This window comes from Salvia splendens, chromosome 22 (assembly GCF_004379255.2).
Source record: "Salvia splendens isolate huo1 chromosome 22, SspV2, whole genome shotgun sequence".
In the NCBI taxonomy this organism is placed as follows: domain Eukaryota; kingdom Viridiplantae; phylum Streptophyta; class Magnoliopsida; order Lamiales; family Lamiaceae; genus Salvia; species Salvia splendens.
The window spans coordinates 13,156,279-13,182,887 of record NC_056053.1 but is presented as its reverse complement, the minus strand read 5'-3'; the positions used below and the strand labels follow the sequence as shown (position 1 = coordinate 13,182,887).

Genomic DNA, 26,609 nt, shown 5'->3' with positions numbered 1-26,609 from the left:
TGGAAGGGGAGTAGTTGGTAACCCAAGGATTCAATCTATTTTCTGGTCATCGGTATCTGTGTCGTAAAAAAGTTTAAACTTTGGATTATGTTTTGTTTAAATGGAATTTAGACATAATTGGGTTGGAAGGTATGAAGGAACGGAGAAGAGAGAAAAAGAGAAAAAGAATGTGCAAGAAGAAAGAAGGAGACATAAATTAAATATTTTAATGAAAAGGAGGGAGTAAATAGTCTAAAATATCCTTCATGCCTATGGATATTTTTGTCCAAAAAAAGTTCGAAATAGTGAAAAGAAGTTCAAATTATATTAAATCAAATTTATGGACCTCAGATGATATTTTTAAACGTTATGGATTAAAAATGATACATCGGCAAAGTTCACGGCCACAAAAAGATGTTCCCTCTTTTTAAAAAAAGAGTGTTTTGGTACTTATTACACTGTATATTAATTCTGTTTATTTTATTACAATTTTTATTTAGTTTATTTTTCCGTCTTTTTAATAATAGGAGTCTCTTTGCTATTTCGGGAAAATAATACTTCTCCCATCCCATATTACTTTAAGATAATAATTTTTTAGCACAAGATTTAAGAATATTATATTTAATAAGTTAAACAAAAATAAAATAAAGTTAGGGAGAAAATAAAGTATGAGAGAGAAGAGAGATAAAATAAAGTAATTGGGATTATATGTTTTGTTTTCAACTATAAAGACATTTGACTAAAGTACCTTGGGACAACAAAAAATTAAATACGTCTCGACTAACTTGCGACGGAAGGAATAAGAGTTATATTTCACTTTTATTATACAATGCTTTATCCGTCCCATAAAAATAGTAAGTAAATCACGTCTAAATCTAATATTCTCTTCGTTCTACTATAACTGAGTCCCCCCCTCCCCTCCCCATTTTTAGACGTTACATCGTATAAGTCGTTCCCATATATAATTGTAGTTAACACATTGTCATTTCTATTTATTTTTTTCTTTCTACTTTATACTACTTTATTATTTATCTATTTAATTTAATAAATATATTTTTCTTAACACTTAAAATGTTTTTCTTTTGAATAGTCCCATTAAAAATGAAAAAATTCTCAAAATAGAAAAACAATGTCTACTTTCTCATCTCTCTTACTTTACTCTCTCTTCATTATCTCACTAAACAACATTAGATAAAATCTCATTGCCGAAAGCCAAATATTTCATATTTATTAGGATGGAGGAATATTTTCTAACTTTTTCCAAATCACTTTTTAAAATTTTTAAAATTATGGAGTATACTAAATAATGAGAATGTTAATTATGGATATGGGTTTAATTGGTTGATAATCTCAAGTAGTTCCACATCTAAGTTATGGAGTATACTAAATAACGAGAATGTTAATCATGGATATGGGTTCCACATCTAGCATTAGAATAAAGGATAGAAATATCATTTATTCCAGCTTGCATGTCAATGGTAAGAGCATCTCCAATGCTGGCGGACGTCAAATAGCCGTCAAATAGCCTTCACACTGCCACATCATCAGCACTACAATTCTCCTGCCACATCAGCTTGCCACATCAACTGGACATCAAATAGCCATCAAATAGCCTTCACACTACCTATCCACATCACTAATAACAATTATATAATTTAATTTACAATTGTATCAACATACATAATTTAATTTACGAGACAAATACGGAAAATTCGAATAATAATATTAAAATTTAAAAAGTACATTACTTTTAAAAAAAAGTACAACAATTTAAAAAAATTACAAAAAGTAAAAAGTACATTAATTTAAAAAAGTAAAACAAAATCACTCATCGCCGCCGTCCTCGTCTCCGTCGTCGCCCAACGCTTCTTCACTGCCGTCGCCGCCGCCTCCGTCGCCACCTACGCCGCGGCTATTCCCGTCGGTGTCCCTCCTCATCGCCTCCAGTTCTTCACGCTGGCTCTGGAGCAATACGCGAAGAAAATCCTTCACCTCGGGGTCCACCGCCGCTTGGAAGTCGGCTAAGGTCTTCACCATTTGAGCGCGCGTTTGTTGGCGCGCGAAGAATTTGAGCTCCTCGGTAGACCTGCCGAGGGGGGATGCCGAATGGACATCCTGGGAACTCGGTGTGCCCCCCCTCGCAACCTGCTGCGCCCGCCTTTGCCCAACCGGGCGAGGTCGGCGACCGAACGACCGAGGAGTCGGGACCTCCTGGGCCGTCTCGGGGAGGTCTGACGAACCACCGCTGCTGCCGCTATAATCTCCGGTATAGTTCAGTCTCTGCCTCTTCGGCCAGCCAGCGTCGACGCCTGCCCGGAATTTCTTCGACTCGTTGAGCACAACGTAGCAGTTCCAGTAGGTGAACTCATAGTACTTCTTATCCGGATCGGGGTAGGCTCTTTCCGCAATCCTCCTGCAGTCTTCCTCTGTTTGGCCACTGGTCTGCATGCGGAGGGCGTTGGCGTACAAACCCGAAAATCGAGAGACGCCAGCCCTGATTCGGTCCCAGCACTTCCGGACCTCCTCCCCGGTGCACGGTCTCCCTTCAGGGCAAAATGCCCTGTAGGCTGCAGCTATCTTCGCCCACAAGTTGACGATCCTCTGGTTGTTTGAAACGAGAGGATCGTCGCAAACACTCACCCACGCCTTGGCAACCGCAACGTTCTCCGCGTCCGTCCACTTCCTCCGGCCCTGGATTTCGGCGCGGGGCTGCGACGACTCGCCGACCTTCTTCGCCTTGCCCTTCTTCTTACCCCGCCCTACTCCCTGGCTTTGAATGAGAGTTTCAGAAACGTCGTTAATATCAAAACCCAAGTCCGCTAAGGAGAAGGTCTCCGAATACTGTGCATCCGTTGGGGTCGATGTGTGCGAAGAACCGGTGGAAAAATCAAAAGTCGGCCGATAGGCGTTGTCCCCCCCGTGCGTCGCCTGCGACTGTGGAATCATATGTTGCGCCGGTGGCATCATCTGCTGCGCCGGTGGCTGCATGCCGGGTGCCCACCCCGGCATCATCTGCATAGGGGGCTGCATGCCGGGTGCCCACCCCGGAATCATCTGCTGCCACGGGTACACGTTGTAGTACCCGCTCATTGGAGGCCAACCACCTCCCCCAGGAGCCGGGGAAGTATGGGACCCTGCCCCGGGAGTCGGGGCCGTCTGAGACCCTACACCGGGAGGCGGGGGAGTCTGAGACCATCCCCCGGGATTAACTGGAGTACCTTCGTAGTTGTTCTCCATTGCTCGTTATTGATCTTGTACAGAAAGTAAGGTAGAGAGAGAGTACTCGTTAAAACAAGTGGTGCGAATGAAAATGAGGTTCAACGCGCGTATATATTGTGTTTTGCGGAAAAAAAAAAAAAAATATTTAAATCCGACGCCGGTTTGGCGCCGATCCGGGAGCCACAATGGCGCCCGTGAGGATCGGCGTGGGAACCGGCGTCAGCGCGGGAATCGGCATGGCGACGCCGATTTTGACGCCGATTTCGCCCACGCCGGTTCCAATGGTTCGGCGTCAAACCGGCGTGGGCGAAAAATCGGCGCTCCGGTGGTGACGCCGACCATTGGAGATGCTCTAAGGTGCTATTTAATTCTTTATTTATCACCAGGCAAATATTTTCATATGAAAGTTGTGACTTTAATCCCACGTGAGAATTCCTCTCTCCGTTCCACAAAAGTACACTCTTCCTTTTTAGAACGTCCTGTAAGGTATGCACTTTCTAATTTTGAAAAAAAAAATCTATCTAATGTGATGAGACTCATTCTTCATCAATAATACTTTAATTACCTGTTCTTTCTATCCATCTTACCAATTGTGCACTAAAACGCGTATTCAAGCAAAAATGCATAATTTTATATAAAATATGTATGTTGTAAATTTTATTTTATAATGTAGTTCAATTATGACAACTTAAAAATTGTTATGGGTAACGTTAATTTTACTATTTATATAAAAATTAATTTTTTTAGGACAAAAGGTCGAGCTATTCTAACACACAAAGAGCACCAAACAAGTAACGAAAAACAAGCCTATTCGTTTGGATTAGATAGACAAAACAGATTGGGAACAAGGCCAAAAGACCATCTTCCCCAACTCATGTAAAAATCTAGTTCATTCTCTATTTCCTACCTTTATTCGGATCCCCTTTCTGACCACTTCTTAAACCTCCTTGTTGAAGTTCTCAAAGCATGTGATTTGGTTCCAATGACTTTTCTGATTTATTTACAGAAGATTTCCTTCATAGCTAGGGTCGTCGTGATTGGACCTAATAATTTCCTTCAACAATGGTTTTTGATCTTTGCAAATTTCCACCACCACTTGAAGAGCATGGAGGCCGAAAATATCTCTCACGCCCAGACCGCATTGCCCCCAAAGACTTTTGTTTAACATCCCACGCTATCTGTCACGACCGCCCTTTAGGGTTAATAAATACGAGCGATCGTGATTAAAAGAACTTAATAAACAGACGAAGGAAACTAGAGTTTCAATAAAGAGTTTGACCAATAATTAATATTTAATAAAAAGGGGCCAAGAGGTTGACATTATCCAAATACTTAGGTTCAAAGCTAAAAGAATGATGAGCAAAAACAATGTCTCAGCGGAAGCGTTCAAGAGAAAGAGTGACATCATATGTGGAGACACAACGACACTCGTAGTTCACAACTAATCAAACCATGCTTCAATTTTAAATTGCTCAACACCACCAATTGCTCGTTGCCGCTCAACCTGCACATAGGGAAAACACATGCAGGGCTGAGTACTTAATATACTCAGTGGGCTTATGCCGAAAACATTTGATGAAAGTTATGTCATCCATACCATAGTGAACTCGAGTTTTACATTTAGAAAAGAAATATCATCGAGTATCACAAAACAATTTCATAGACTGGTCAGTCAAAACAATCTCCCCACTTTCTCAACAATCATTCAATCACATCCTCTTTCCATAGTGCGACGAAAGTGTGGCCACACTATTCGCTCACGAGACCGGCCGACTAGCAACGACGGCTCACGATCCCACCTGTGTACACTAGCCTGATATGGTTTGCGGCCCTACTCAGACCCGAATTCATTTATCATAGCCCTATAGTCTAATGGAGCGAACTCACAAACTAGGCATCAGGCAACAATCTCCAACATAGCCCTATAGCCTAATGGAGCGAACTTACAAACTAGGCATCAGGCAATAATCTCATTATCAAACAAACATGGCATGGCATAATAGTTTAAACCACCCTTATTACACCATAATCATACTTTTGAAACGTTAAAGAGATCCAGTAAAAGAAAGCCCACCTCGACTGCTTAATTCTCAAGTACTTTCTTCCCCTTGGTATCACGATTCACTTGCGATGATTCACCTTTAACATTTAGATAATACATAAATCAACACGCTTTTCAACTAAATAAATAAATATGCATGCCCCCTAAGTAAAGTCTTTTATCTCGCTTCTTGATTTTAGCATTTTTTTTTTATTATTCGGCGGCCGCTTGTGCCCATAATTCCTCCGTTGGCTCCTCGTACTTTACACCACGATGTCAAATAAAATCCCCGAAATTATATAAGAAAATAACTAAATTATCGCAACTATTTCCCTTCGAAATATATTTATTTCGGACTTAGAATAAAATTATTCATCCTTCGAAATATTCCAGAATTAATTAAATAATTCATCACGATTAATTATCGGCCCAAAACTTAATTATTTCCCCACCTTATATCTCCAATTTAATTATGAAGCCTCAAACAAAATAAGAGAGAGCCCAACTAACAAAACATCAATTTTTTTTAATTAATGAGGCCCAATTTCTTTTAAAATCAAAAGCCCAACTTATTCTTCTCCCTCCTTCATGCCTCACTCTTTCTCTCTCTATAATTCTCTCTCGACAAAATTGAAGAAGTTTCCCCCAGATTCCCGTCGGCTTCTCCAATTCCGCCAGCCACCGCCGCCGTTCCTCCGTCGCACGTCGTCTCTAATATTTCTTCGACTCTATCTCAGATTACAACAATCCATTCGATTTTATTTTTTTTCCAAACGGCCGATTCCCGAATTCGTCGTGTCTCGCAGGCGGTCAGCCTGTTCGTCACCTCCGATTTAGACAGCAGCGGACCCAACCATGTGTCGCCGTCGCTGCTGGTCTTCGTCCGTCGCTGCTGGTGTCGGCTTCTTTGCCGGTTCCGTCGCTCCGACGCCACTGCACAGAGCCGTCGGCTCCTGCGCTGCGCGTTTCTGCTAGAAGGCCACCATCTGTTTTCCGGTAGTCTCGACTACACTCGCACAATCCCAAAACAACTCCGATTCAACCCGAAACAGCCCCGCATGTAAGTTTTTACGAATTGCAGTTCTGTTCGCTTGTGTGTTCAAAGGAGTGAATTATTGCAAGCAAGAGGTGGTTAAATTGTTGATTTCTCGATTGTGTTATTGATTTAGTTCTTTGTCTGAGAGATTAATATATGATGCTATGTTGGGAGCAAAAGCATATGTTCATGATTTGAAAATGAGCAATGAGGGTTCATACCTTCTGCCGAACTGAATTTGGGGTGCAAAAATGAGTAATTCCTTGGACTTGCATATTCGTTTCTGTCACAGATTGTTGCACATGTTTGAAACTGGAATGGAATTGAGAATGGAATTGAGTAGTTTGAGCTTTGAGTTTGTGAAAAGGAGTATACCTTGTATTGAAGTTGAGAAGAAGAAGTCTTTTTTTTTTTCTTGCTGCAGCGATAGGAGAAGAACGAATCTGTGAAGTGAATAATGTAGAGGGTGGGTGGTTAAAAGATATGGAGAGATTTAGGGGGCGAGGGGGAACGGTTTTAATCGTGGATTGAGGGGGGAGGAGAATTCGAATTCTCTTTTTTTATATATATTTTGGATTAATTTGGATTTGTTTGGTATTTATTTGCAGATCACGGAGTAGGAAAATCTTTGCAAAATCTTTAATTAAAAATTTGAATTAATGCAGCTCGGTGACCAAGTCAACAGGGAGAAGATTTAATTAGATTAGTTTAATTCGCGGTCCCTATGTATTTTATTTAAATTGTGCAGCCCACAATTTATTTATCACGGACTGAGTTTTTATATCATTTATTCAATTTATCCGATCCAACTCGCGGATTATGGCCAATATATTTATTCCTCACGGAAAGGAATTATTTTAAATCCGCGCAGTAATTTACTTCACAAATCCCCAGTCTAGCCACAATTCCACTCAACAATTAATTCACGGACTTCGCAATATTAATAGCATTAAATGCAAGTACTTTAGGGTTTGAAAATTAGGGTTCAAAAAGTGGGGCGTTACATCCTACCAACCTTAACGGAAATTTCATCCCGAAATTTGTTACCCTCAAGTAAAGAGTTCTGGGTACAATTCCATCATCTTGTCCTCATTCTCCCACGTGGCTTCTTCATGCCCATGATTTTCCCAAAGTACTATCACACAAGCAATAGGTTTATTTCTCACATTCTGGATCTTCCGGTCCAAAATAGATTGGGGTCTCTCTTCGTAGCTTAAGTCTGGACTTAAGACGACTTCTTCGTAATGGATCACGTGCTTTGGGTCGAACACGTATTTTCGTAAGTGCGACACATGAAAAGCGTTGTGCACATTTCCAAGACTTGGTGGTAGCGCCAGTCGATATGCGACGGGGCCCACTCCTTCAAGAATTTCGTAAGGCTCAATAAATCGCGGCTTCAATTTGCCCTTTACGCCAAATCGTGTTATCCCTTTTGACGGGGATACTTTCAGGAAAATTGTCTCCAGTTTGGAATTGTAAGTCGGTTCGTCGGACATCCGCGTATGATTTCTGTCTGTCTTGAGCTTCTTTTATCCTTTCACGAATTTGCCGAACGATTCCCACCATTTCTTCAACTGCATTGGGTCCAAGTATTCTTCTCTCGCCAACTTCATCCCAAAAGAGCGGCGATCTACACTTTCTTTCGTATAATGCCTCATACGGCGCCATGCTTATCGTTGCCTGAAAACTGTTGTTGTAAGTGAATTCAATCAGTGGTAATGCTGCCTCCCAGCTTCCTCCTCGGTTGAGTACCACGACTCTCAACATATCCTCGAGAGTTTGAATCATTCTTTCGGACTGTCCATCGATTTACGGGTGAAACGCTGTGCTGAAGTTCAATTTGGTTCCAAGCTCTTTCTGTAGACTTATCCAAAATCTTGAGGTAAATTTTGGGTCACGGTCGGACGTGATAGTCACTGGGGCTCCATGCAATCGGACTATCTCCTTTACGTAAATTTGAGCTAGCTTGTTGGACCCATAACTTATGAGAATCGGTATGAAGTGCACACTCTTGGTAAGTCGATCTATAATTACCCAAATGACGGTGTTCCCTCTCAGTTTCCTCGGCAATCCCGTAACGAAATCCATGTTGATGGGTTCCCATTTCCACTCAGGAATCTCTAGCGGTTGTAACTTTCCATACGGTCGTTGATGTAGAGTCTGTACTTGCTGGCAGACTAAACACCTTTCAACGAATGACGCTATGTCCCTCTTCATACCATTCCACCTTCGAAGCGTCAGTGTTGTTTTGCCTCAATTGTCGTGACACATAAGCAATCACTTTGTTGTTTTGCATCAACACACATCCAAGTCCCACCTTCGAAGCGTCAGTGTATACCACGTAGTTCACTCCAGGCTCTGGCATGACTAGAATTGGTGCACTAGTTAGCTTCTCCTTCAACAGTTGGAAACTTGCCTCACACTCCGGGGTCCAATTGAATTTTACCCCGTTCTTAAGTTGTTGGGTCATGGGTCTCGCTATCTTAGAGAATCCCTCTATAAACCTTCAGTAGTATCCTGCCAAGCCTAGGAAACTCCGAATCTCGTTTGGTGTTGAATGTGCTTTCCAGTACCGCCTCAACCTTGGCGGGGTCTACTCGAATTCCTTCTGCCGACACAATGTGACCAAGGAAATTCACTTCCTTAAGCCAAAACTCACACTTGCTGAATTTGGCATATAGTTTCTCACCCCTCAACGGCTCCAAAGTGATTCGCAGGTGTTCCTCGTGTTCCTTCTCATCCTTCGAGTAGACGAGTACATTATTTATGAAGACCAAAATGAATTTATCCAAATATGGATGAAATACTCGATTCATCAAATCAATGAATACTGCAGGTGCATTCGTCAATCCAAACGGCATTACCACAAACTCATAGTGACCATATCTTGTGCGAAAAGCAGTCTCGGTATGTCCTCTCTTCGGACTCTCAATTGATGGTATCCGAACCTTAAGTCCATCTTTGAGAACACACCGGCTCCTCGAAGTTGATCGAATAGGTCATCTATCATCGGCAGTGGATATTTGTTCTTGAGAGTCATCTTGTTCAACTCTCTATAATCGATACACAATTTCATCGTCCCATCCTTCTTCTTCACAAAAAGCACAGGCGCGCCCCACGGTGAAACACTGGGTCTAATGAAACCCAAGTCCATAAGCTCTTGGAGTTGTATCTTAAGTTTTTCCAACTCTTTAGGCGCCATTCGATATGTGGCCTTAGACACTGGTGCCGACCCAGGCTCTAGGTCGATTGTGAGCTCCAATTGTCGATCTGGAGGTGGGCCGGGCAAAGCTTCAGGAAAAACGTCTGGAAATTCTCGTACCACAGCAACATCCTCCACTTTCCTTTCTTCCTTCTCATCTCCTTGTAGATAGACCAGATAGGCAGGGCGCCCTTTCCTCAACATCGTAGTGGCTTGGAGTGCGGAGATGATAGACGTTTTCCGGTTCATCGTGATTCCATGATACACGATTGGTTCTTTTCCAGGGCTTGTAATGATATTTGTCTCTCCTTGCAACGAATAGTAGCAAAATTCGCAGTTAGCCAATCCATTCCCAAAATTATATCGATATTCCCCATTGCCATGACTTGTAGGTTGTGCGCAACTAGCTTAAGTTGTCCCATAAAAATTTCTACATTTGAGCATGTATCATGCTCATAACTTGAATTAAAACATGCTTTAGCACATTAAATTCCTAAAACATGCTTACTACGGAATTAGCCAATTTACCTCGTTGATTCAATCAAGAATCGATGATGGCTTGCTCCGTCTCCACGTGAAGATCTTCAATACAAGACCTCGGATCTTCTGACTGGTGTCCCGGACTATACGCTGATATTTGTGTGGGCAAATCTCACCAACGTACTAGGACTCGAATAATGGAAGACAGAACTCAGCTCACGGAGGAGAGCACAATTTTCAAAAATTCTCTTAAAGGAGGGGGACGAAAATTTTATGAATAAATTGTTGTGTTTTCTGTCTCATTTATTCTCCTATTTATATAAGTCACATATTGGGCCCAGTCAGGGATCTAAGGAAGAATCTGGAACAGGCCTCACCCATTAGCTTTTTACTAATTAAATTGAACCCACAATTTAATATAAGCTTATATTGGAATATTACGAGCAGCCACTATAGAAGTAATATTGCACTGCCTTCCAAATCCGAAATTACAAGTATTCCGGGTTTCCTTTAATTGTATTTGATTTATTTCCCGCGCTTAAGATGGAAACATCCATTAATTAATTAATGTCTGCTATAGACTTAATTAATTAACATATTTCGAATTTCAAGAGTGGACTTAGCAAGAAACTCTTATTTATTATTCATAGAGTAATCAAACTCCAACTAGCTAGGTTCCGAATAATAAAACCTCGTTTCGAGCTCCTCTTGTGGATGTTATCAAACGAGACTCTCCTCGCGCACGTTTCAACATAATAGCAATCCTAGCACCTCTAGATAATGATCACCACTACCCAATATACCTGGATCGTTGGGTTACGAAAAACCCGCACCTTTGGTAAGTCAAAGTAGTGGATACTCAATATCGTATGCTCAATGCTAACGTACATTGATTAAGAAATTAATTCTCAAGACCTCGTCTTTCAGTAGATAGCATAAAGACTCGTCTTGCTATTAGATCCATTCAGTGCTATACCACACCAAAGTCATCTTATTTCAATAAGGTTTAGAAATAAACGGACTGACATTGCAACCTTTCGCGATAGGTAGTCTAGGCCTATCTAGGTTGTGAAATTCTTATTTTTCTTTGTTTAGAACTGACCGTGTTACCTTAAATTGGACGACGCCCACAACCGGTCTACTAAAACAAAGACTTAGACTTTGTTACGTTTGCTCATACATTTAAATATGCAATAAACAACCATTAAATGTAAAACATAACAACATTATGACAAAAATAATCTGTTGCATTTATTGGAAAATAACCATTAGAGTTTTACAGTATGCAATCACTCGAAAGGTGATTTCTAGTATACAAAACCCTAACACTGGTGAGGTCACCATCATCTTATGTTCAGATTTATTAGCTGGCACACATAGTTCTGATATGAAAGAATGCGATGCGCCCGTATCAAACAATACAACTATAGGTGTATCGAGGAGTTTGCCCATACATGCCAAGTTTCCATTCTCGTGACTCCCTTGTTCAGTCTTGGGTTGTTTAGAACTCAACGCATATGCTATAGTCTGGGAGGGAAGTCTTGGGCGGTGAGGTTGTTGTTGTCGCGAAGGTTGATCACGATTCATCCTTGGTTCCACCGGTGGTGCCCTCGACTGCTGACGAAATCCTTGATTGTCCTGCCTTGACCACCAACCCCACATTCTTGCTTGGACACTCTCTACAGAAGTGGCCATTTCCCCCACAGTTAAAGCACTTGGTAGTGTTCTGCATTCTACACTCTCCGAAATGGTACTTGGAGCACACATTGCATTGTGGTGGTCTGGGTCGGAAGTCACCCCTCTGGTTAGAGAAATTTTGTCTGCCCCCATACTGTGGTCGGTTTGGGTGGGCTGGTACCTCTTGTTTTCATAGTGGGTCCTATTCCCATCCCACTTTCTCTTCTCCCGGGAATGTTGTGGTGAAGGTAAAGTCAATGTAGTGTTTTCAGTCACCCACTCCTTGGGCATAGCTGCCTCAACATCTAGTGCGAGGGCCAACGCTTCCGCGTATGTAAGTCTCCCACGACTAGCTAATGCCATCTTTATTTCATGCCTTAGACCCTCACGGAACTTATCGGCCAGCTTCTCATCGGTGTCAACTTGTTCCGGTGCATACCGAGTCATATCGCAGAGAGCGCGATCATATTCAGTCACAGAGATGCGAGTTTGTGTAGGTGTCGCGTCAAGCGAATGATGTGTCCTACTGATCAGGATGGACGTCCCAGCTAAGCCTGAACCTGGTATCAATAATTCATCAACCCACTTCTATTGACTAGTATAGTGGATGTAAGGGTTGAATCCTACAGAGATGAATGCGTTTTGGTAATTGTGGTGATATTCTGGAAATGTTGGTTAGCTACCACGCTTTGGGTTGATATTCTGACTAGACTGGAAATTAATGTGGTACTCTACTGACTAGGAGGTGAGAAATATAATTAACAAGCAGCTGTGTACGTGAGATTGAGGGAACATTATGTTTCAGAAAATATCTGGAGGGTACGGGTTACTATAAAAGGCTAAACGGAATATCAGAGAATAAGTGGTAGTTAGGTGACTAGGCTGACAGATCTGTAGAGTACCAGCAGAAAAAGTAGAGAAAAGTAAAGGACAAAAGCAAAAAGTAACTAAAAAGTAAAAGTGGTCCCAAATTTGGATGTGGACATTGTCTTCTCCAACGAGTATGAACACAAATCAAACAACTCAGATTCCATGAACGAGAATTTCAGGTTACCAAACTTCACAAAAACAGATCTACGATTAAAACTCCAAATCTAAAGATTAACTATCGGAACTGAAATTAAGCTTACAGGGTAACATGCAAGGTGGCAGAAATCACTTAGACTGGGCTTCCAAACTTAACCATTTCAGATCTAGAATCCAACAGCTATCTAAATTTATGAACTCAGATTTACCAATGCGGAAATGAAAACATGCTCGCAACACTTGAAAGTTACCGTAACAGCTAGATCTAAGCTATCTAGGCAGAAAGAAACAGAAGCAAACAGGAACCGATGCACAAAAACGACTTCATATCATAAAAACGTTTGGATCACAACTAAGACTTCAAAGTAAGCAAATATTGAAAATGTAACCGATCCAAACGTAAGAAAACAAAGTGCGATTAACTAAGAAAGCAAATAAACATTATTTTGCCACTTCGGGCGATGAAACTGCTAACACTACGAAACACGCTGGCTGGAACGAGATAATGCGGAACTCTGACGAACTGATGAAACTCTCAGGTGACCATGGCTGTGGTGAGGACAAGAATATTAAAGACCAGGCTGAAGGACTGATCTGCCGAGAGAGAACTACTCTAACTAAGTGTGTATATTCCTAATGACGATTCCCTATGATCGATCCCTCCCTTCCTCTCTCCAAGTGGCTTCCTTTTATAGGGAGGCTTGCCCTTGATTTTTAGGGTAGACTCTCTTCGCGAAATGACCCTTTTGCCTTTACTTGTGGCTGATCTTCCCAACAATCCTTCTTCTCCATCTCGAGCCTTTTTGGCATGAAAACTGGTCAGTATAGCAACATTCTGATGCCCTTTTCACCTGAGTTATCTGATACCTTTCCTTCTGACTGGAACCCTTTCCCTGCACACTTTAGCAAATGTTTTGCAGATATATTCCAATTATGCACGTTATACTGACCAGTAACCAAGGCCTAGAATACGACTTATCAAACTGCTCACACTTACCACATGTTTGTCCTCAAGCGTGAAGAACAAACAAAAAGAAATAAGTCGAATTCTAGCCTGGTTACTCCCCTGACTGACCCTATCCTAAACTAGACTCTAAATCATGACTCAAAGAAAAACACAAAAACAACACAAACACACATAAACAGACACAAGAAACACTTAAACACATTAATCGGGCTATATTTTCAACAATCCCTCCCTTTGGGATCAGGTGCAATCCGGCCTTAGACAGCCTTGAACTTCCGTCGCTTCCCATTTCCTTCCCAGTGAGTATATCCGCGAGTCAAGATCACCCAAACTCTCGGCCAAACACTAGATTCGCTCAGTCACTCATTCCTCACCAGGGATGTTAGGACTGTATTATCTCATAATGCCGAACCACAGATGCTTCGGACTTAGATTTCACGTGCGGCTGCTGAAGGTCTTAAAGGCTTGTAACGAGGCTATTGGTTTGTAGTGTCTGGGGTGGTTGTCCCTAAGGCTCTAAGGTTAAAAAACTACTACTTTATTTCGATGTGGGGGAACTGCGTGCACTTGGGGCTCTTGGTTGTTGTATCCTTCGGCCGGCGTTTTTGACTTTGACTTCCAGCTGGTTAGTAGCTTCTTGTGGCTTTGCCACCCTTATTCCTTCTTATTTTTTTTGTGGTCAAGTGTTTTCGACCATTTTCTTCACATTCTTTCTCCCTTCTCTTTGTGGCTTCGCCACCCTTATTCCTTCTTATTTTTTGGACCAGGAATGACTCCCTGGTCTATTTTCTCCATGTCTCTCACTTTCTTTCTCCAGTTGGTTTCTTACTTGTATGTCCTTCTGCCCAGTCGCCTCCTTGCTTTATGCGTTGCACACACACAGTTCCAGTGGCTAGTGGGTTATTTCTGGGTATATACGGCTAGAAAGTGGGGTTCTAAGGGTTTTTTTTTGGGTGGGGGTTTTCTACTGCCTTCAGTGTTTGCTACACGCGGTCACTTTACCCTAGGCATCTTGTGGCAGCCACTCTTTTCTTTTCTGAATGGTGGAAAGTGGTTCCACTTTAGGTTTTGAACTCACATTTTAAGAGGGCATTTGTGTTTGGCTCTAAGGACGGCCTTTTCCCTCATACTTGCATCATCTGTACTGACTAGGAACTACTAAGGGGGGTGGTTTCCATTGTCCAGCATGTCCTATCTCCCTCAATTCTCCTCACCGTTAGCTCGAGACAGTTGAGTTTTAAGCCCAATCAACACGTATAAGAAAAAAAAACTAGACCTAGAAAAACACTACACAATCACTAAACACAAACTACACATATACACATATGTCATACTGGCCATTGCATCCCCCCTCCCACTTCACAAAGTGTTTGCCCTTAGATAAGGCTGTGAAGTGGAAAAGGTAATGGCTAGTGTGGCTGACACATAGACATACCAAAACAAAAACGACACATGCTGATACTAAAAACTTCTCACACTTAGACTATGCAATAGGCTAAGTGGGAGAGTTTTAAACCTTGGTACTCCGAACCGACTGAAAATGTTACTTTTGAGGAACTTGGATACCTCCCTTGCTTCACACGTACTTGTGGCCTTGGCTTCTACCTACTTGGAGACGTAGTCAACTGCAACTAGGATACACAAGTTTCCATAAGATGAAGGAAATGGACCCATGAAGTCCATCCCCCATATGTCGAACAGCTTGCAAACAATTACCGGTACTTGTGGCATTTCATCTCGTGCAGAGATCCCACCGGTCAGTTGACAACGCTCACAACTTCAACAGAATTCATAGGCATCTCTATTGAGGGTTGGCCAATAAAACCCGCTGTCCAGAATCTTCCTTGCCGTCTTCTTGGGACCGAAGTGTCATCCACATGCTAAGGAGTGACAATGGGTTAATACGTCCCTCTGCTCCCAGTCAGGAAAGCATCTCCTTATTACTTGATCTACTCCCACCCTCCAAAGGTATGGGTCGTCCCAAAAGTAGTGCTTTGCTTCACTTTTGATCTTCATTCTTTGAGCCTTGGTGATGTTTGACACTTCTGGAAGTTCTCCTGAAACTAGGTAGTTTGCTAGGTCCGCATACCATGGCTCCTGCCCTACCTTTTCCTTTCCTTTTGTTGTACTATCCTGGCCAGTAAGCTTCATCACTTCCCCCCAATCTCTCTTTCTAACAGTAAAAATCACCTCACACAAGTGTTCCTCTAGAAACCTGTCGTGTACCTCCTCACTGTTTCCATTTTGCACTATTCTGCTCAAATGGTGTGCAACCTTATTCTCGACCCCTTTCTTGTCCTCCACCTCCCAATCGAACTCTTGTAACAGGAGTACCCATCGGATCAAGCGGAGTTTGGATTCCTTCTTGGCAACCAGATACTTAATGACTGCATGGTCAGTATAGACAATGACCTTGGATCCCAACAAGTACTGTCAAAACTTCTCGAATGAATACACCACGACCAACATCTCCTTCTCCGTGGTGTCATAATTCCTTTGGGCCTGATTCAATGTCTTAGATGCATAAAAAATCACATACCTATTCCCTTCGATCTTCAGGCCTAGAACAACGCCCACTGCGTAATCACTGGCGTCACACATAATTTCGAAAGGATGCTCCCAGTCAGGAGCCCAGATAATTGGTGCAGATACCAACTTTTCCTTGAGAAGGTTGAAAGCAGCCTTGCACTGTTCATCAAAATTGAACTCCACCTCGTTTTGAAGAAGTCTGGTAAGAGATTGGGCGATTTTGGTGAAGTCCTTTATAAATCGTCGATAAAATCCTGCATGCCCCAGAAAACCCCTTATTTCCTTCTGGTCAGTAGGGAAAGGTAGTTTGGAAATGACGTCCACTTTGGCTTGATCCACCTGGATACCTCTCTCTGACACCACGTGCCCTAGGACGATACCTTCTGTGACAATGAAATGACACTTCTCGAATTCAAGACTAGGCTCTTCTCTTGACACCTCCCTAAAACTAAGTCCAAGTGATGAAGGCATGAGTCGAAAGAGTCTCCGTAGACTGTGAATTCATCCATGAATATCTCTATGCATTCCTCAATTAGATCGGAAAATATGCTCTTCATGCATCGCTGAAATGTTCCTGGAGCGTTGCAAAGACCGAACGGCATGCGTCTGTACCCGTAGATTCCAAATGGGCAAGTGAAGGTGGTCTTATCCTGATCTTCAGGGTCCACGTAGATTTGAAAATACCCGTTGTACCCATCCAAAAAACAAAAGTACTTCTTCCCAGCCAGTCGCTCCAACATCTGATCGATGAACGGTAGGGGGAAGTGGTCTTTCTTGGTTGCGGCGTTCAGCTTGCGGTAGTCTATGCACATCCGCCAACCAGTGACTAGCCTTGTTGGTATCAACTCATTCCTCTCATTTTGAACCACCTGAATCCCGGACTTCTTGGGAACCATGTGGACAAGGCTGACCCACTCGCTATCGGGCACCGAGTAGATAATCCCTAATGACAGCAACTTTAAGATTTCCTTCAATATTTCCTCCCGCATATTGGGGTTCACCTTCCTCTGCGAGTCTCGATGTGCTTTCGCCCCCTCTTCTAGCCTGATATGATGCATGCAGACGTCGGGGCTTATTCCCACCAAATCTGTAAGGCTCAATCCAATTGCTTTTTTGTTCTTGCCTAGAACGGTCAGTAGCATTGCCTCTTGTTCTTTCGTCAAGCTGCTGCTGATAATCACTGGGTATGCGTTTTCCTTCCCTAAGAAAGCATACTTTAGTGTAGGGATGTCAATGTAACCCGAACCCGCGGGCCGGCCCTAATAACCCGATAAAAATACAGGGTTAGGGTTGTAATTTCGCAGCCCGAATTTAAAATCGGGCCATTCGGGCTGACCCATTCGGGTTGTCGGGTTAGGCGGGCTGACCCGTTCGGGTTAGGGTTGACCCGTCGGGTTGAAGGCTTCTGCACAACGAGCAGTTTTTGTAACGGACATAACTTTCTCTACAAAGCTCCGATTGAGGCGTGTAATATATCCACGCGAAGCTCTTTCGAAGACGAAGAGAATGATATGTATTAGAGGTTTATCAGACTTCAAAATCGCGAGAAACATTGACTCAAACAAGGCTGCTGCACATCCACATATTTTGTGTACATTTTCTAATCAATTTTCTATCATTTCTCAACAAATATATAAACATACCAAAATATAGAAATATAATCAAAATCATCCAAAACAACCCTCTAAAACCATGCAAAATCCAAATACGTCAACCGACTATATAAGATCACGAAAAAAATCACCATGTGGTTCATGGATTCATAAATACTCGTATATAAAAGCTTTCTTTTAGTATATTTCCAATATAATAGTGCAAAGTGTTTTGACGCCGCTTCGTCATTGAATTATGCGTACTTTGATGATTCTTAAAACAAAGATAAATTATTATTTGACTTATTTACAGCTGGAATAAATTAAATTTGACCAATCATAATTCAAGAAAACTTAGAGTTACTCCAATTAGCTAGCATCTTGTTAATTCACTCTTTAACAATTCAAAATATTTTTGTTACATCTACGATGCACCTCTCACGTTATGAAAAATTTATTTAATTTTCTACGAATTGATTTATGTTTGAATTTTGAAACAAAGTGTTGATTTATGTTTTAAATACATAAACATAAACATACTATTTATAGATATTTTGTAAATAATTATGTAATGAATAAGTTATTTAAATTTAAATAACTTAATCTTTTTAAAAATATTAAAGAAAATTAAAAATATGTATTTCATTATTGAATTAATTAAAAATATGTATATAATTAAAGGAAATTTAAAATACGTATTATTTTTTGAAAATATTAAAAGAATTAAAAATACGCATTAGCCCGAATAACCCGGTGGGTTAGCCCGAAACCCGAAGGGTTAGGGTTAGGGTCGAACTTTTATAACCCGAAAAAATCATAACCCGAATAGCCCGTACCCGAATGGCCCGATAACCCGAACGGGTTGGCCCGAACCCAAACGGGTTGGCCCGATTGACATCCCTACTTTAGTGTTGCTGGTAATTTCTTCAACTCAACTTGTGGGGGAAGTGTGTCTGCTGGTAGAGGGTTCCTTGCAGTATCCCCTTCCTTCTCTAACTCTCCATCTGAAAATTCATATGTACTGACTGGTAGCTTAGCTCCTGCGGCTCCAATAAATTCTAATTTCTGGCAGAAGTCCTTAATTGCTCCTTCTATCTCTTCGTCAGTTAACCCTTTGCTACTGATCAGATCACACCATGCAGCTGCCTCTACATCAGCCTGTCCATACACATCCAATGCTTGTAGCTTTTCCTGTAATAATTCGGTCTCAAGAAAATCTTGGACTAGGGGGTCAATTACATCAACGTAGCATAGATTTTCAGAATCGATAGGCTTTTTCAAGGCCTCATTGATATCAAAGGTAAATTTCTCCCCATGGAAATCTATGCAAATCGTCCCCTCAGCCATGTCCACGATTGTCTTAGATGTCCTAAAAAACGGTCTCTCTAACAATATACCGCTAGACTCCCTAGCTTCAGACTCACTCATTTTGATCACATAAAAGTCAGCAGGATAAGTGATAAGGCTCATTTCATGCATCATTTTAAAGGTGAAATACATGCTACTTGATTGGTTTATCAAGCAAAACAAGTGTTTAATGTGCAGAAATACCACTTAACCAAGGCAGCAAGGCCAAACTGATCAAGCAAGTATAAAAGGCGATAAAAGGCCAAGAATTGGGGGAGTTGATAAAGGGGGAGCGATCAAGTAGTTAGGTGGGGACCGCTAGCTTCTAGAAGAAGAACATGTGAGGAAATGAGCTGGATATAGCGCACCATTCTGTTATCAAGGACGACGTTCTAGAAGGGGACACGTGCTGGAATATGAGACGCAAGGACGGAGCTGAGTCACGAATCTTTTACCAAAAAGCATCATCATTCTAGAAGAACAGTACGTAGCAATCAATGAGTAGCTCACTCTCAGAATGAGCGAATATTCCCTGTCAAGATCGTTATCCAGCTGCCGGCCGAATCGAGCTTATAAATAGAGGGTGTGCCACCACAAGAAGGCATCTGAGACTTTACTTTCTGTCTAGTTTAGCTTAGCTTAGTTATTTAGTTTAGTTCAGCTCTCTAGCTTAGTTTAGTTCAGCTCTCTAGCTTAGTTTAGTTCAGTTCTCTAGCTTAGTTAGATAGCTTAGTTTAAAGGGCGACCGAAAGGGAGCGCTGCAGAATACTCATTTCTGTTAGCGTTATCTTAAGTTTCCCGCTGAGATTTTTCCCAGTTTTTACCACTTTCTTAGATTCCAAAGTGTTAGCTTAGTTTAAATTTCACGTTGTACTCAACTTTTAGTTTAATCAAAGTTATTTTCACTTTTAATCCGCGCATTTACTTTTCTATTATTACCTGCAATTCACTTGATCCAGTAGTTAAATTTCCATTGATCAAGCTAGCTAGTTTAATTCTGTCTAGATTAAAATCAGTAGTTAAAAACTTCCAAGTTAAAGCGTGGCAGCAGCCAACCCCTCTGTTTTCTACTCACACACTCGACACACCAACTTCTCTGTGGGATCGACCCCGAACTTGCCGCTTTACTGTTAAAGTTGTGCAAAATTGGGAGTTATAAATTACTTTGGCAAGGCGGAAAGGGCGAGAGCTAGATTGCATTGATTAAGTGGTAACGACATTTGCTAACTGATCCAATCGGTTCGGTTATCATTTCATATAACTTGATCCGCATTCTATTCGTGTTTTCGACCTCTTTCCAAGTCCTTCCAAAATGGCGCCGTTGCCGGGGAAGCATGGTGTTACTTTATGTTTGTGCGTAGTGCGTAGGTGTATATAATTTTGTTTCTCATTTTTTTTTGTTTTTCCTGCTGTTGATGAGAAGGTACAACCAAGGCGATTACTGGAATCATCCCTTGATATACAGAAGAACTAACACTCAGTGGAGAGTCCAGGAAGCCGGCGTTGTCATCACTCGTCGCAGAGCTGGATTAGAAGCAGCAGCAGCCGCCGAGCAGAAAACACAACCACCACCACCAGAACGAACGGAAGCAGAGATAGCCGTTGTCACTGACGACTCGGGAATCGGCTCTCTACACGCTCATGATGAGAGAGAGCCCACACATGCCAATGCCGCTACTCCTGGAATGCGGACCATCGCAATCAAATCCGGAGTACTGGCCATTTTGTCCCATTTCTATGGCCTTTCGAAGGAATGTCCGTATGCTTTCCTGGAAGAATTCTGCAGATACTGTGATATTCTGCCCGTGCCAACTGGATCCACGTCCGAAGATTACAGGCATAAGGTAATTCCCTTCGTTTTGAAGGGCGATGCGGGTGTCTGGCTGTCAAGGCTGCCGGAAGGATCCATCAGGACGTGGGCTGAATTCCGCATGAGATTCCTGGATCGCTTCTTTCCAGCGTCTAAAACAAGTGCCTTGAAAAGGGAAATTACAGAGGCGAGGCAAGAGTACGATGAAACCCTTGGCCAGTATTAGGACTGATTCCAAAGTTTGCTTCAAGCATGCCCAAATCACAAAATAGAGGAGAAGGAAATATACTTTGTTTTCTACGGTGGACTCACTGTGGACAGCAAGAACGATCTCAACCTCGCTGCTCAATGGGACTTCTCAAAAACCGCATTTAGCCAAGCCAAGAATATACTGGAAAGGTTAATCAAAGCTAAGCGGTCGTATAGGAGAGGTGCAGTGCACGTGGCAGAGGTGCGGAACGATGAAAAGTTGGAAGCTCGATTTGAGCAAATGGAAAAGAAACTGCTAGAGGCAGTAGAAAAAACCAGACCACCTACACCGCCTACACCAAAAGAGCCACAATATGTGCCGCAACCGTCCCCACTAGAAGAACATCACTACTACTATTGCGAGTTCCCCCAGAGGAAGAAACTCAGGCTCAAGTAAATGCCTTTGGCCACTGGAACGCAAATGGAAACTGGATCCTGGGGAAGCAGAGAGATGCTCCATGGAGGGACCACCCCAATTTCCGATGGACTGATCAAAACCAACCACTCCAGTTATTAACCCAGCAAGTACAACCCTCTAAAGGGCAACTCAACTGGCCCGCACGGATCCAGGATAGACCAAACTCTGGAGGAAACAGGATACATAACGTACCTCAAGGAAACTGGTCAAGTGGAGGACAACCTAACTGGTCAAGCTGACAACAGGAAGGAAATTAGGGGTACAAACAGCAAGGCACTCAGTTTATCAACCAGGGAAGGCAGCCAAACAACCAGATGGTCATGTACATCCCACTACACCTACGGGGAAATCAGCACCTGGGAAATCGACAGTACAACCAGCCGCGATATCAGCAAGAACACTATGGGCAATCGGACTACCCGCAGCCCAACTATAGTGGAGGACCGCCGAATCAAAGATACAACAGACACCCCAACGAAAGCCACGTATAAATATTGGTACCACACCATCCAAATGATGCAATGCGGGAAATTCAGGAGGCTCAAAAAGAGCAACGGGCGGCGTTGGAAATGCTGGCGAAACAACTCACTCAAGTTGCAGTATCATTGGGCAAGTTAAAGGGAAATGAAGCCACTATGCAGCCACCTGGTCATGAGAATATTAGTGAAGTATCCCTGCGGTCAGGGAAGGTCTACCAAGGCCCCAGCCATCCTGCGATATCTCCACCAACTGATTCTGGACCAAGCCGTGAGGAAGAGGGAGAATCTAGTAGAGGTGGTCAAGTGGAAGAAAGAGGCAAGGAAAAGGTGAGAGGAGAGGCCTCGGAAGGAGGTCAGAAGGAAGAAACTGAAAGGGTTAAGCCTTATCCGTACCGTGGAATGGTGACAAGAAAAAAAGATGCCACAACCGATGTGGCAAGCATGTTCAAGGACGTGGATGTAAAAGTACCATTCTTAACGGTGTTAAAAATGCCCCCGATCAGTAAGTTCATTAAAGACTACCTGGCAGGATAGATCAATGAGGAAGGGAGACTGATTACAGATGAGAACGTCTCTACCGTAATCCAGAGAAGTGATCTCCCCTCCAAGAAAACTGATCCAGGAATGTTCACACTCCTAATTTCAATCGGAGACATTCAGGTAGAGCACGCCATGTGCGACTTGGGGTCATCTATCAACGTTCTGCCATACTCCATCTATCGGAAGCTGGGAGAGGCCAAGCTAGTCGACAGGGATATAATGATACAGTTGGCCGACAGATCATGTATTCACCCCGAAGGAATTATGAAAGATGTTATTGTAAAGGTGAATAAATTTCTATACCCAGCTGATTTTTTCGTAATCAAGATGACAGAACCCACGGCGAAAGAGTCGAGTGGAGTCCTACTGGGACGACCATTCTTGTCCACGACCAGCACTATCATAGACGTCCGCAATGGGACGATCAGTCTGGACATCAAGAGAGAGCAGTATACATTCAATATCGATGAGGCCATAAAAAGGCCAGCCGACGGAGAGAACGTGTATTCCGTGGATGTAAGTGAGCCCTTGGTACATGAGTTTTTGGAAGAAGAATTTTTAAATAGGCAGTTCACGGACTCCGCTGTAGATGAAGAGGTCGAAAAGGAAGTAGAAGAGTGGTTTGAGACAAATAAGGTTGGAGAAATGAACGACCAAGCCGTCGCAGAAGCAATAACAGAATTTTGCGAACGTCCAAGGCCAACTGGGTCGGGTAAGACAGCTCAAGTATCCAGCCTAGCAAAGCAGCTTGATCAAGGAAAGCCACTGGGTGATGAAGCTGCAGAAAACCCTCTGCCCACCGAAGAGCCAAAACCCGCGAAAGAGTTGAAACCCTTCCAGCGCATCTAAAGTACGCCTTCCTAGGAGAAGACAAAACTATGCCCGTCATTATAAACAATCGATTAACCCAAGGGCAGGAAGATAAGTTACTGGAAGTATTACGAAGGAATCAAAAGGCTATCGGCTGGAAGCTGACAGACTTGGTGGGAATTAGCCCGGATTTGTGTATGCATCACATCCGGCTGGAGAAAGGAGCCAAGCTACACCGCGACCAACAACGGAAACTCAACCCCAACATGAGGGAAGAGGTGCTGGTTTCAATCGGAATTATCTATTCCATTCCCGATAGTAATTGGGTCAGCCAGTGCACATGGTGCCTAAGAAAGGGGGGATTCAAGTGGTGAAAAACGAGAAAAACGAATTAATTCCGACAAGGCCAGTTACTGGGTGGAGAATGTGCATAGACTATAGGAAGCTGAACCAAGCCACAAAGAAAGATCACTTCCCTCTGCTGTTCATTGCTCAAATGCTGGAGAAGTTGGTATGGAATTAGTACTTCAGTTTCCTAGATGGTTATAGTGGCTATTTCCAGATCACTGTAAACCCAGATGACCAAGAAAAGACGACGTTCACCTGCCCCTTTGGCACTTACGCTTACAGGAGGATGCCCTTTGGCCTCTGCAATGCTCCGGGCACTTTCCAAAGATGTATGATGAGCATTTTCTCAGATCTGTTGGAAGATTGTATTGAGATCTTCATGGACGATTTCACTGTCTATGGGGATGATTTGGATCAAGGGCTGCATAGTCTGAACAGGGTATTGGAAAGCTGTCGCCAGAAGGATTTAGTTCTGAACTTCGAGAAATGTCATTTTATGGTTACTGAAGGAATAGTTCTGGGCCACGTAGTATCTAGCAGGGGAATAGAGGTCGACCCAGCAAAGGTAGCAGTCATTGCAAAACTCCCATATTCTACCAACCAGAAGGAGATCCGAGCCTTTTTAGGGCACGCTGGGTTCTACAAGAGATTCATCAAAGATTTCGCAAAGATAGCCCAGCCTCTAACAAGACTTCTCTAGAACGATGTAGAATTTGAATTCTCAGATGCCTGTAAGGCCGCATTCCAGTTTCTGAAGGACCGATTAATAAGCTCTCCAATAATACGGCCTCCCGACTGGAATCACCCCTTTGAGGTGATGTGTGATGCTAGTGACTATGCTGTGGGGGCGGTATTAGGTCAAAAAATCAAAGGGAAAAGTTACGTCATTTTTTACGCCTCCAAAACTCTAAATCAGGTACAAAAGAACTATGACGTGACCAAAAAGGAGATGCTATCAGTAGTCTTCGCATTTGAGAAGTTCAGGCCTTACATGCTTGGGTCTAAGGTGATTGTCTATACAGATCATGCGGCCATCAAATACCTCTTGGCAAAGAAATAGTCAAAGTCGCGGTTGATCAGATGGGTACTCCTTCTACAGGAGTTTGATTGGGAAACAGTGGATAAGAAAGGATGTGAGAACAAGGTGGCAGATCACCTAAGTCGAATTCTGCAAGAAGATAATGGTGAAGCCATTCCAGAGGCTTTCCCCGAAGAGCATCTCTGCCTGATCAAGTCAATACCTGAGCGCCAGTGGATCAACCAAGCGGAAGAAATTGCTCAAGCCAACCAAGGAAGCAAATGACAGAACACGAGGAAGGAGCCATGGTTCGCGGACATGGCTAATTACTAGGTAACGGTGGAGTTACCCAGAAGTGATGAAATTTCAAGAGCACAGAAGTTAAAGCTTAAATGTGATTCCCGATACTTCTATTGGGATAATCCTTACCTATGGAAAATGGGGGCAGATCAAGTAATCCGACGCTGTATACCAGAATGGGAGCAGGAAGACGTAATGATCCACTGTCACACACTAGCTTGTGGGGGTCATTTTGGGCCAAAGAAAATAGCAAGGAAAATACTTGACAGTGGGTTTTATTGGCCATCTATCCATAGAGATGCTTATGAATTCTGCAAAAAGTGCCCTCGATGTCAACTTACTGGAGGAATATCTACTAGAGACGAGATGCCTCAGATCCCCATTATTGTCTGTGAAATATTCGATGTATGGGGAATGGACTTCATGGGACCCTTTCCCGCATCTGAAGGTAATCTCTACATACTGGTGGCAGTGGACTATGTGTCCAAATGGATCGATGCGAAGGCAACTAGGACGTGTGAGTCCAGAGAAGTGGCGAAGTTTTTGAAATCTAACATATTTACCCGATATGGAGTGCCACGGGCTATTATCTCTGACCAAGGGACTCATTTCGTCAACAGAACTATCGAAGCTCTGATGCGAAAATATGGAGTCCACCACCGCCTATCCACACCTTATCACCCACAATCCAATGGCCAGGCTGAAAACTCTAATAGAGAAATCAAGGCGATTCTAGAGAAGACGGTCAATCCCACGAGGAAAGACTGGAGCCGTTGACTGGAGGACGCACTCTGGGCCTACAGGACAGCATTTAAAACGCCTATTGGAATGTCCCCATACCAAATGGTATTTGGCAAGATGTGCCATCTGCCGGTGGGGGTTGAGCATCAAGCATACTAGGCGATCAAGGAAATGAATATGAATACCGAGGTTGGAGCTGCAGAAAGGAGAATGCAGTTACAGGAGCTGGAAGAGCTTCGCCTGGACGCCTATGACTCTGCCATGTGGTACAAAGAAAAGACGAAAATGTGGCATGATAGGAACCTTCGCAAGAAGGAACTAAAGATAGGCCAGAAAGTTTTGCTGTTTCAATCCAGACTGAAATTGATGCCAGGAAAGCTCAGATCTAGGTGGATAGGTCCTTATACCATTATCGCCATCCGAGCGAATGGAGCAATCGAACTCCAAGGAGGCGATCCTGATTCACCTTCTTTCATAGTGAATGGACATAGGGTTAAACCATACAGAGAAGGAATGGAGGCATTTTTAGTGGACGACATTCCACTACTAATGCCTAACTCTCTCCAGTAGACAGGTAAAAAGGGTTGACTGGGCACTTATGGGAAGTCTGCTTGATCAGGCGACGGAGACTTAATCAAGTGACATCCTGAGAGAGCTTGGTCAACTTCTTAAGTAGCTAGTGTAAATAGTTTTTATCATGTTAATTTATTTTCTTGATTTAAAATTAAAAGTCAGAAGTAAGGAAGGAAACTGATCAAGTGAAACTATTGGAGATTTTCATAAAAAATTATTGTCTACTTG

General features: G+C 42.8%; 2 protein-coding genes across 2 annotated transcripts; both read left to right on the top strand.

The window, feature by feature from the left end:
- The first annotated feature begins 22,093 nt into the window (after positions 1-22,093).
- LOC121786747 lies at positions 22,094-23,440 on the top strand. The gene is made up of 2 exons (XM_042185376.1): positions 22,094-22,531; positions 22,640-23,440. Exons 1-2 carry the CDS (start codon positions 22,094-22,096, stop codon positions 23,438-23,440), a joined length of 1,239 nt encoding a protein of 412 aa, XP_042041310.1.
- A 2,539-nt stretch (positions 23,441-25,979) lies between these two features.
- On the top strand, positions 25,980-26,378 carry LOC121786746. Its single transcript, XM_042185375.1, has one exon. It carries the CDS (start codon positions 25,980-25,982, stop codon positions 26,376-26,378), a length of 399 nt encoding a protein of 132 aa, XP_042041309.1.
- The last annotated feature ends 231 nt before the right edge of the window (positions 26,379-26,609 follow it).

Excerpts from the sequence above, each read along its gene's own strand:
- LOC121786747 (XM_042185376.1), top strand. The coding sequence starts at position 22,094 with ATGCGGGAAATTCAGGAGGCTCAAAAAGAGCAACGGGCGGCGTTGGAA. Across the intron at positions 22,532-22,639 it reads TAAAAGTACCATTCTTAACG|AGAAGTGATCTCCCCTCCAA; the intron begins GTGTTAAAAATG and ends ACCGTAATCCAG.
- LOC121786746 (XM_042185375.1), top strand. The coding sequence starts at position 25,980 with ATGAATATGAATACCGAGGTTGGAGCTGCAGAAAGGAGAATGCAGTTA.